Below are 12,138 nucleotides of genomic sequence, written 5' to 3'. Positions count from 1 at the left end.
CTCAAATGCTGCTACTTCAGGTCCTAGCTGGTCTAGGGAGGGGCTAAAAGGGGATGGAAGGGACAAGCTTTTAATGTTATCAGGGATGGTATCTAAACTATCACCGGAATTGAAGAATTTCCTTAGCCGTATTTTGCGGAAGAAGGAGATGATATCACGATGTAATTCAAATATATTGACATTCGAATGAGGGACATACGAGAGACCTTTTTGATAGGAGACTAACACTGTTTTTATCTAAATCTATTTTGGACAGATTGAAAATAGGGATTACATTACTGGTTTCCAATACTGTCGATTGTGTGTCTCCCTGATGAACTGAGGTTCCTCCTGTTGGTAATGATGTTGTGGTTTGTAACCCCCTATGTTTTGAGCCTGAAAACGTACTCTCGGACGTCCCCGGTTCATCCCTCGGTTGGCTAAAAAAGGTTGAACCTGATTACCTTTTGTCTGCAGGGAATTAAAGTTTCCATCAGGTTCATAATAGGCTTCATTAACATCTCCATCAGAATCTGATGTTTCCGAGAAAGTGTTCACCCTTTGCTGTTGCGTTCTGTTATCACCTACATAATAGTTTTGTTTATAGAATTCCAATCTTAAATATGGTTACGTATTCTCAATGGAGTAAAATCTTTTATCCTTTGCAAGTTTAACATTCTTGCGTTTATCTAGATGATTAGAAAAAGATTCAAATTCTTTGTTGGACTCCTCCAGTTTTTTTTAGAGCCTCTTCTATAGTACCGACTTTTTAAATTTTTTCTTCTAGTTCTTCTACTACTGTTTTAATTTCTACAGCTAACTCTTTGGCAGTTTCAAATATGAGGATCATTAAGTCCTGCGAGCACCTGCTTGCGATCATACTCCATTTTTCTAAGAAAGCTCTATGGTGTACAAAAAGCCCTAGAATATTCCGAACTCGAAGGCCAGCTGGTATCATACCTGATGTTAGATACGCCAACATAAATTCACCATGAGCTTCCATCCTCTTTAACTTCTTTTTAAGGTCTATTAATTTCTTAAGGTCATCTTTATTACGACTAGTTTCATTTGAAACATTGCCAAAGGAGCTGGAGGTACCCACTAGGAGAGCAAACTCCTCTTCCGTGAATCCGAATGTTTTTAGTTGGGCCATACTAGATAGGAAGGGATGAAAAAGACAAGGTACTATTAGTTGGTATATCAGATGAGCGATGAGCACTGAGGTAACCAATATGATAACATGAAAGGTCAATGATACAAAAGAACAGCCCTTCACAGACAAGCTGTGGGTAAAATTAATGTATATAGCAAGGACCCCCTGAACAATGATTAGTTAAATTCCTAGGTCGGGACAAATATTTATGGGGAAAAAACAACCTAGGCAATTGAATCCTCTATACAGTGATAAATGGGAGAATTAACACATCCAAAAATTGAGTCCTGTCTTTATTGTTTTAATTTTTAGAATTTCTTTAAAAACAAATTTTTATACATAGTTCATTTAAAAAATTGTATCAACATACAATATATAACAATTCCAAACACAATATTAATAAAAATTATATCACAAATTACAAGAAAGAACATAAAACAAAACATGTGGCACAATAATTCGACGCGCGTTTTGGCGAACCAGCGCCTTCTTCAGGAATAGCCACTAGTCACCTGGGAAAAAATATATGTAATAAAATACCTTTATTAGACTTATAGTTCATATATGTAATACATAATTATTTGAATATTCTAATATACAAAGGAAAACATATTCAAAATTAATAAAGATATAACAACATATTGACAGTACTCATAATTAGGCAAACCGGAAATTTTATATTCTCCCACTAATGGACAAGCAAGACTTATGAACAGATAAAGTCTATACATGTAGTTTACTTCAGTGCTCATTGTGATTAAAGACCAAACAATACCTATACCTATATGGAATCAAGTTTACCATATATTGATAACTTATTGCTTGTGCATATTGACATGTCTGAAATGTAAAGACACTGTTTAACCTCATAGCTGCTATTAAACATTCCTCCCCAGTGCTGCGCTGTCCATTGGAACTAGTGCTGAATGGACGTCCAATGGTCGTGCGCAGCACTGGGGAGGTAGTGCTGCCGTCGGCCAATGCACCGAGGCAGCACTTAAGGGGTTAAGATACTCACTTTAAAATACTCACTTTAAAAAGAATATTCAAAAAATGAATGTTTGGACTTTTGCAGGTCACAAATGATGATCACTTTGTCTGTAATAAAGAAAAGGGTCCCAACGATAAACCCAGACGAACAACACTTAAATTATATTTCAATGAATACTCAAGAGCCTCTATTTATACTTACTGGAATGTTATCGATCCTATTTCGCCTCAATTCGCGATATTCAGTATTGAGCTGCTGTATTACTATCGTGATGTCGATTGTAACAGACCAAAGGGGAAATTATTGTTCCATATTCCTTTTCTATCAGTAAGACATAGAAATAAGTCACAAATTAAATTTTATCCTTATCTATAATAAAGATTAAGCCATTATTATTTGTACTTAATATAACTATGTTATTTATATTCTTGTGGTGAACCTAAAAAATCGAGGTTGCATCTTTTATAAGTATTTCCGAAATGATTAATTCCCCTAAATGTAAGGATATCACATAGCAAATAAGATGCGCCTTGTTTTAATAGAGGGATATTTACCTAGTTGCTTGTAACATCACGCGCAACCTTAGAGTTCTTTAAAGATTTGATAAAAAACGAAACTATAAAGAAGATGAAAGTATGGGCTACAGTTAGCCAATTTAATCAAATCAGATTATTCTCACTGGATTATATTCTCGATCTAAGACCACATAGATGTTTCTAGTGGTCTTTATATCCAAATATTTTCTAACTCTAATCCAATCTAAAGTAATCCATTTAAAAAAAGACCCACCTTAGATAGAGCTTTGCCGATACAAAATCGAAGGTGAGCGTGAAGTCACAGTGTCCAACGTCGTAGTTATACCGATAAAAAGACTAAGATATGGCTTGTTATTAGCTCTCACACCAAGCGACTGATAACAGAATCTAAAATAAAATAAGCAAAATAACAGGAACAATTATAAATACACATTGAGGACGCAATATAGGTCAGCATCTGAATGGTGAAAACGCAACCTCGTTTTAATAAAGAGATAGTTACCTAGGTGCTCGAGACGTCGGGCGTGACCCTTGGACTTCTTTAAATGATAAAAAACGAAGCTGCAAAAAGAACCGAGATATGGACCACAATTAACCAAAGTAATTACATATACGTCTATATACCCATTATAGAGGCACTCACCTATGATAGAGCTTTGATAGAGCAAGCCGAAGGCGAGCGAGAAGTCGCAGCGTCTGACCTCGTTGGTAGCGCGATGGCGAAAGGATATCACCAATGCATTCACTTTCACAACTTAGATACTCATGAGCTAACAGGTTAGCCGCTTTGAAAATCCTCACGTGATGATACTCGTGATCTAGGCACCTGATTTCTCATAGAGATAAAGAAAATATTTTTTTTTTTTTTTTTTTTATTGAGATGGTTCCGGGTATCACAAAATTACGTTAAACAACAGGATAAAATCAGACATTGAAATTGCTATATACATCTTATACATCTTAAAATTGCATTTGTATATGACATAAAACCAGTTTTGTTTCCGACAGTAGTACATACGGGAGTCAATCAACATCACCTATGAGTCTGCTTACTCTTATTCATCTAGCTTCTCTCCAGTTTCTAAGAGGGGCCCATATCTTCTTACCATAGTCTCTCGACCTCTTTCCTTTAAAGTTGTACAAACATTCCTCTATATTATGGGTTCCCAGCAGCCTAGTTAACTCCTTCCATGCTCATGACGAGCTCAGCTCGTCATGAGGCACACTGGAGCTGTACTTATGACGAGCTGAGCTCGTCATGAAAACATAGAATTCAATGAATTTCAGCACAGGAGGGGAAAATGCACAGCAGCCATGGTGTTAACCACATCTGAAAAGTGGGAGCTACAGAATCTTTCCACCCAGCCGCAATTAAAATCCTAAAAACAGCCATAGATAGAAAAATAAATGCTTCGGCCTCTTGCTCAAGTTTGAGATTTTCATCCCTGCCAATCAAAACAATAGTAGGGGATAGAGAGATCTGTTGCTCTAGCAGCCCCGTTAGAAACCTTTCCATTTCTGTAAAAACTGGCATATGATTCAAACAATTATAGAACATATGGGATAGATCTGCGGGGCCTTGGTCACACCTGGGGCACCTATCATTTTCTCTTTTACCCCATTTGTACAGCTTGGCAGGGGTGTAATACAAGTTAAAAATCGTCTTGTAGTGCTGTGCTTTTAAATTTGAAGCTCTTAATATTTTCTTATTCATTGCTAGGGCATAGTCAATGTCTATATCTGGATCCCCAATTCTTTGAGCCCAAGCTGATTCTATTTGTCCAATGTCCTCTCCCAAACCCTGCAAAAGATAGCTATACCCGATTTTAATCTTCTTGCCACCATTTCTTACATAGTTCACAATCGGATTAAGCTCCTGAATTGATATCCTAGGTCTAATTGACTTCACTGTTTGCTCCAATTGTCTATATAAAAGCCATTGACTAGCAGGTATACCGAACTTTTGCTGAAGTATGTCAAATCCCAATAATTCATCCTCACCCATGACATCACCCAAACAACTAATACCCAGCTCCTTCCATGTCCTACTATTTCTATTCTGTCCTAGGTGCACAAATGGGTTTGACCGCCATAGATCTACTGTGCTATTGATCTTCGGGATCTTCAGAAATTTCAATATTGACTTCCAGGTGCCCCAGGCACTAAGCATCACTTTACTTTTGCTCCTTTTAAAATATCTAGATTTTATTTCTCGTGTTAGAAGCCCCAATGCTCTTTCTCCTACTAATAATTCATAAATTTTGGGAGTTCTGTATGAACCAATCGGCACCTCTATATCATCATACTTAAATAGAAAATTCATTTGCATCATTAAACAAACCCAGTGATAAAGCCTCAAATTTGGTGCAGACAGTCCCCCTCCCTCCAGTGGTGCAGAAAGTCGAGCCAAAGATCTTCGTATTTTCCCATATTGCCACACAAATTGAGAGAAAACAGCTTCCATTTTTTTCAACAGACCCTCTTCTACTAGCAGAGGTATGGCACGAAATAAATACAATAGTTTTGGGAACATTGACATCTTCAATACATTCACCCTTCCAATCAGGGATAGGTGTAAAACATCTATTCTTCTCAATTCTTCATCTATTGAAGCAATTAGGGGTAGATAATTTTCTTGTATGATTTTCTCCACATTTGCATTAATTCTCACCCCGAGATATACTGCAGACTCCACATACCTTTGGTCGACTTTATGTACATTATTTGTGCTAATTATTATTGTTTTTTCCTCATTAAGCTTATACCCAGAGCGGGTTCCAAAAGCGTGAGCCAGTTGACTCAATTCCAGCATTGCCGTCTGCGGATTAGTAGTGACAATTGCCAAATCATCCGCATAAGCCAATAATTTGGTAGTATGCCCATTTGCTATAACCGGGGATATCTTATCTGAAGCTAAGATTTCCCTAATTAGGGGATCTATATAAAGTTAGAAAAGTATAGGGGAGCAAGGGCATCCCTGACGGGTACCTCTTCTAATAACCACCTCTTCCGACTGCAAGCCCATAGTTGTGATTCTAGCTACAGGATCCATGTACATAGCCTTTATTGCTTTCCTGCATTTCTCTCCAAAGCCCCTTCTAACCAGGACATCCCCATAAAATCCCAGACCACACGGTCGAAAGCCTTTTCAGCATCAAGAGGATCATGGACATTTCTCCCCCCGTGACAGCCATTGCATCGAATAGCGAGATCGCACGCGAAGTGTGTTCCGTGGTGCCTCTCCCTGGGACAAACCCATGCTGCCACGGAGAGACAAGTTGGCCAATAATCCCCCCTAGCCTTTTAGCCCATACCTTAGAATAGAGTTTGGTATCCGCATTTATCAACGATATTGGCCGATAGGAGCCCGGATTATCCTCTGGTTTCCCCTTTTTATGGAATATTACGATATTGGTTTGTTTCCAAGAATCGGGAATCTTCCCAGAGCAAATTATGCCGTTAAATAGGTCTACCAGCAGTGGAAGAATTTCCTCCCCTAAGATCTTGTAAACTTTTATCGGTATGCCATCTGGGCCTGCAGCTTTACCAGCTGCTAGATCTTGTAGTGCAGTCTTGATCTCCTCTGCAGTTATATCCATTTCCAACTGCTCCCTGTCTTTATCCTCTAACACCGGACATGTAAGCCCGAGCCCTTGACTGGATGGTAAACCCCCCGCCTCCTGATCATACAGTTTTTGGTTAAATTTCTGGAACACACCCATTATCTTTTTCGGATCCGTATATTCTACACCATTATCATTGATCTTGCGGATTTTATTTTTATTAGCTTCTTGCCTAATGCGCAACGCTAATGCTCTTCCGGCTTGTTCGCCTGTCTCATATCGCCTTGCTCGAGACGCCTGATATTCATTAATCTCCTTTTGCGTAACCACTTTTAAGATATCTCCCTTGATCAGGCCAAAGTTCTAGCCGTTTCGCTACCATCCTTACCTGACACTATTTCCTCTATATGTTGTTTCTCTGACTCTGCTAGTTCTGACGTGAGCTTCTCCACTTTGCTTCTATCCTCTTTCCTTAACTTGGCGGAACAGCTAATCGTCTCCCCCCTTAAGGACGCCTTGAAAGTTTCCCATACTCCATTTCGGGATGAGCTGTATCTATTATTATCAAAAAACTCTTTCGCCCACTGTTTAATGTGCTTTACAAACCTTTCATCATTTAGAAGTTTCCTTTCAAATGTCCACCTTGTTGTTTTCCTCGGAGTGTTAGGGATCTCGTATGTCAATATCAGAGGGTTGTGATCCGAGATTATTCTTGGAAGCTTGGCAATTCTAACATTGCATAGCTCCACCACTGACACAAAGAAATAATCCAGTTTAGAATATTTCTGAGCTGGGTGTGAAAAATAAGTAAAACCTGGATCCCCAGGCACTTTTTCCCCCCATACATCGGCCAAGCCATGCGACTGTATAAAAGAGCCTAATGCCCTAAATACCTTATGTTTGCGTCCTGTGTATTTATCTCCCTGCCTCCAATCAGCCGAAATATTCATGTCCCCACACACTATCATGGGGGTACCCCAATTAGAGAGCTCTTCTAATTCGTCAAATACTACTGGCTCATCTTCATTTGATCCATAGATCACACACAATGTAATCCCTAGATTTAGTTCTACCAGAACCCATCTACCAGACCCGTCCGCTTTGGTACGTTTCACCCCCCCATATTACATTTCCCTAAGATGGTCACTCCCCTTATCCTAGATGATCGCGATGAGCATCCTAGCATTATATAACCATGCATATTCAATAGCTTCCTTTTAGCCCAGGGTAGATGGGTTTCCTGTATACACAGTATATCTATATTATTAAATTTGCTAAAGTGGCTCAATCTCTGTCGTTTCTTCCAGTCATTTAACCCCCCTACATTGATGGTACATATCTTAATGTTTGACATTATTAGCATAGTTGCTGCTTCTGATTTGTCTGTTATCCATGAATCTATTGATTGCCGAAATCAAACCCATTTCCATCTCAAATTTTTTCTCTTTTTTATTTCCCCCTTCTCCTCCCTCTCTTCCCCCCTCCCCCTGGCCCTGCCTACTCTCCCTCCCCGCTCCCCCTTCGTCCACTCGACCCACCCCCTCTTTTCAGAGGCGCTCAGACCTGAGGTTTGTGCACGTGATGGTTCGCTGTAATGACCGAGGAGATTTCAAAATAACCCATCCTAGTACCTGTGACACTGTAGTTCCCACCACCCTACACTACACACCACAACCCACACAGTACTACTAATTTCCATTTCACCTGATTTTAACAATGATCACATTTTCCAAAGAGTTATACTCGTTCATCTCTACAGGATATTTACTAAACCCCTTGTGTGATCAAATATTCTTTGGCTTTCACTTCGGAGGAGAAATATAAGGTTCTCCCACCATTAAATATTTTCAGCTGTGCTGGATTGATCAAGTACGCCTGCATGCCCTTGTCCTGAAATGGTTTTATCATCTGCCTTAGTCTCCAGCGTCTCTCCACCGTGACATGACAAAAGTCTGGGCGAACAAAGAAAGAGAAGCCATCAGCATTCTTTTTTTGGTCCGGTCTTGCCCTCTCTGATATTGCCTGACTCAGGTTAAAGTTACCCAGAAATATTAAAATTGCTCTGGGCTTATCTCCCTCCTTGGCATTTTTGTGAATTTTAAAGGGAATGCGATGCGCCCTCTGAATCTCCTTAGCCCAATCTCATCCCTTCAATTCTGTGAAAGCATGTTTGAATAGTTTCACCACAAAGGCTCTCATGTCTGTATCTTCTGATCCTTCAGGTATCCCCAGTATGCGCAGGTTATTCTGTCGAGACCTATTCTCCAACGCCTCCAACTTCCATTGCACATCTATCATCTGCTCACCCTGTTGATCTACCTTGCTAGAGGCAGCCGCTGACTCTGTTTCCGTCGACACCACTCTTTCTTCCAGATTAGTGACCTGTTCTCCCAGATTCACACAAACCTTAGTCAGTTTCCTCACCACTCCTTGCATTTTTCTGACCGCCGCCTGTGATTTGCGACTTTCCTGTCGTGCTTCTTCCCTATGTGCGATTATTTCCTGGTGTATCACCTCCAGGAGAGACATTTGTGCTGCTTCGCCTCCAGGGCTCTCCAGCACAGAATTAGTCGTCGGATGATCCCGTTTTTGACCGTGTATTTTTGCACCTGCCGTGGATTTCACCGCGGTTGTCGGGGGGCTGAACTCCTCCTTCTCCAACTCACTATCGGTAGCTTATCCTCTTGCTCCAGACTATCATCGTCTTCCTCCGACCATTCCCCTCCCTCTGAAACTGAAAAGAAAGCCTCACTGGGGACTTCCTTTTTATCGCTTGTATCTTCACCGGCTTCTTCTTCCAGCGCATCTTCTAGCACCAGGGGTGACACAGTGGTATTATCCTCCGCTTCTCCCACTGCGCCGGCTTTCCCTTTACTATTCTCCTCTTTATCTGTAGATGCAGCAGGCTGAGCGGGTATTTCCAACACATTTTCAGCTGCCCCCGCTGTACCTTTGGGACTACCGCCCTCCTCTGGCAGCACCACAATAGTCTCATTATTAGTGTCTTTGTCTTTAATAAGTTTTTGAAAGATGTCTGACATCGGGGTGGTGCCCTGATTGCCCTGATTGCCCTTAACTGCACCTTGTTGTTGCGCCATTCTTTTAGCAGGGGAAAGTTGTTTTTTCTTCTTGTTCCCATCTGTCTCCCTGTCTGCCATTAGTTCTGCCTGCTCCGCTGCAGCCCTTCTTCTCGCAGCCGCTTTGGCCCTTGCACTAGTTTTTGGAGCCATAATCTCCCTCCTCCTTTCCTTGTCCCCAAACTGCTCCTTACCGCCTAGTGTGCCGCCCCACTTTCTTTCTTCTGGCTCTGCGGTGGTCCCCAGGACGCTCTGTAATCTTTCCCCCGTCCTATGCTGCAAGCTCGTCTGCAGGCTCGTCCGCCGAGACTTCCCAGACCGGAGCTGCCTCCTCAGTAGCGAGCTCCGCCCGCTACGCGAACTCCGCTCCGTTTGTTTGGCAACCTCCGCGAGCAGTCCCGCACCTGACACGCCTCTCAGCGTAACTCTCCTCGCTACCTGCAGCAACTCCCATAGAAGCCGCTTGAGCGGCCGGCGGCAAGTAAGGAGCATCCGGCGGTATCGTTTTTCACCTTTTCTTCTGCCGATTTTAACTCCGGACTTTTTCAGCTTCTTTCAGCTCCTTTACTCGACCTCGCTAAAGGCGCTACGTGGGTCTACAATGTCATACTGCTTCAATCCGACATCTCCTCAGCCACACTGCTTCCCTGCCGTCCTAAGCGGCCGCCATCTTGCCGTATTCTCTCCAAAATACTTTCTCGTACCAAGTGTGAAAATAGATAACTACAGCAATAAGAAATGTCTGAAGGACTTCGCCGCAAGTAAATAGATGCGAACGGCCTCATAAACCATATTCCATGTAAAAAAAAAAAGTCTTTGACATCTGCCAGGCTGCTATGTGGGTGATTCTCCTCACATTCACGAAGCTCTGTCGCCTGGGCAGCAGGTCTTGGGGGATGGGCACTTAACATGGTCTGTCCTGCAGGATTTCCTGGTCTGAGCATTATACAGACCACCCACCTTGGGAGGTACTGCTTTGGTATCTATTTACTTGGTGAGGTAACTGTGGTAAGAATTTCCATCAGAAAAATAAGTCTCCTACTTTCGGTAACACCTTTTCTAGTAGAGACTCCATATAACTTCAGATTCCCCACCTATCCTCAGCCCTATTCTGTGGATTCGACTCAAATGATCCATTGTTAAGATCCCTAGCTCATTCTGGTTTTTATGCACTCCACGTCCGACGATGTGGACCGAGATTAGAAAGAAACCGATGTCAGCGCATGGAAGTGGCACATATATAGTGGCCTTGATGTCAACTTCAAAGCTGGACATTCTGGTAGTCTTTTTACAGCGTTTGCCGTTGCGGTGTCAGTGAAAAGTTAAAAAAATAATGGTCTTGATGTGCTGAGTTTTCTTTCGACAAGTGTTGTGGGAAGGGGTCCCAAACAGAAAAAGTATGTTAGGCAACCACCCTAACTAGCATCGATGTTCTGACAAACATCGAATTACAAGTCTGGTTGAAAGGGCGTCTGTTGCTTTTTGGTTCATGCTCTTTATCCTCCAAAATTGAAATGACCCCGAAAGGCATTTTGCCTCACCGTTCTCCCCCCTAAAAACCATAGCCACCAGTTTTTTTTTTTTAATAACTGAAATTCCTACAACCAATCTATAAAGTGCTGGAATTTTGGTATGGCTTTTGGAATCTAACCTGGGCAATGTCCTAAAAGCATTTTTCAGATGCTTGAAAGCAGTTACTTCAGAATATGCTGTGTTTATTCCTTTCCGAGCAATGTTCTAGACTTTACTATTACTCAAGAATCCTGACAAATCCACTCAAAGGATTTCCTTGCTATTTATTAGAGGTCTTTGAGTTCTTGGGAACTAGCTCTTTGGTGCCTTCGTATTGCCTTCTTTCTAGGATGAAGGGATTTGGATTAGTAAAACTCCTGCAGTGCCTCCCACATAATCACATGGTGGCATGCACAAATCCTTTGCTTGTGTTGGCAGTCTCATCCGAGTGGCCAAGTGCCCCTCTCGGCTCCAAGACAGTGGGAAAATGCTTCCACTACTGTGGAAGACTTGAGTCTCTAGTTCAGTTGAGTTCAGCATGTGTCACAGCAGTAGTGTCGGAGTTCAACCTTGAAATCTAGGACAGCTTTGTTTGTGGTGTTTGCTGTACAGTGCAATAAAATATGCTCTCAAATGCTGTAAATGTGATGTTGACAAGCACAAAATACTGGGCACAAATTTGCATGTGCTGCATCTCACTCCACTCCAAAACAATTGGTTTTTGCCAGAGCGAATACCTGGCTACTCGAATCTAACACATCTGATCTATTTCTCACCCTGCATGCAGGTGGACAGCGAGCAGGAAACCTGTTTAGTAAGATTCGAAGATAACTCACAGTTCCTTGTTCTCTGGAAGGACATTAACCCTCGTAAGTACACCCATTACTCTTTCATTTTGATTTTATGTAAGGTGCAGATTTCTTTTGTGTGGTACGCGGTGCTTGTGTGATCGGTTTGCATTGTGTGTGTGGTGTGCTCTCCTATTGATGTGGTGTGTTATTTAATGTTTTGCACTTGAGGGGTTCATCTGTTATGTGGCTTCTTTTTACGCGCAGTGTCAGTCGATAAATGGGGATGAGGAGGAGAAAGGACATAGGTACTGTGGGGTGAGAAAGAAGAGTATTTGTTTGGAGGGCAGAGGAGCAGCCTTGGTACAAAAAACAAGAGCGTGTACAGAGAAATAGTGGATGAGGCAGATTGAGACGGGAGAGCGAGGAACGGGGGTTAAATCGGTAGTGCAGGAGCTGAAGGGGAGATGGCTGGGAATGGAGAAGAGTGAATGGGTAAAGGGGTGGAAGTATGTAAATAAAGGAGTGGTTTGAGTAGA

The 12,138-nt window shown here is 41.8% G+C and overlaps 1 protein-coding gene across 1 annotated transcript in view; it reads left to right on the top strand.

The window, feature by feature from the left end:
- The window catches only part of PHF1 (PHD finger protein 1), a 1,060,025-nt gene that overhangs the window by 145,213 nt on the left and 902,674 nt on the right, over nucleotides 1–12,138 (top strand). Inside the window, exon 3 of the mRNA XM_086920608.1 lies at nucleotides 11,599–11,680. Coding sequence (XP_086776734.1) covers nucleotides 11,599–11,680 — 82 coding nt within the window. The remainder of the gene's footprint in view (nucleotides 1–11,598; nucleotides 11,681–12,138) is intronic.

The sequence above is a fragment of the Lissotriton vulgaris genome, chromosome 5 (genome assembly GCF_964263255.1).
Source record: "Lissotriton vulgaris chromosome 5, aLisVul1.2, whole genome shotgun sequence".
Lineage (NCBI taxonomy): Eukaryota > Metazoa > Chordata > Amphibia > Caudata > Salamandridae > Lissotriton > Lissotriton vulgaris.
Note: the sequence above shows the minus strand (reverse complement) of the source record. Positions and strands in the feature narration are given on the sequence as shown.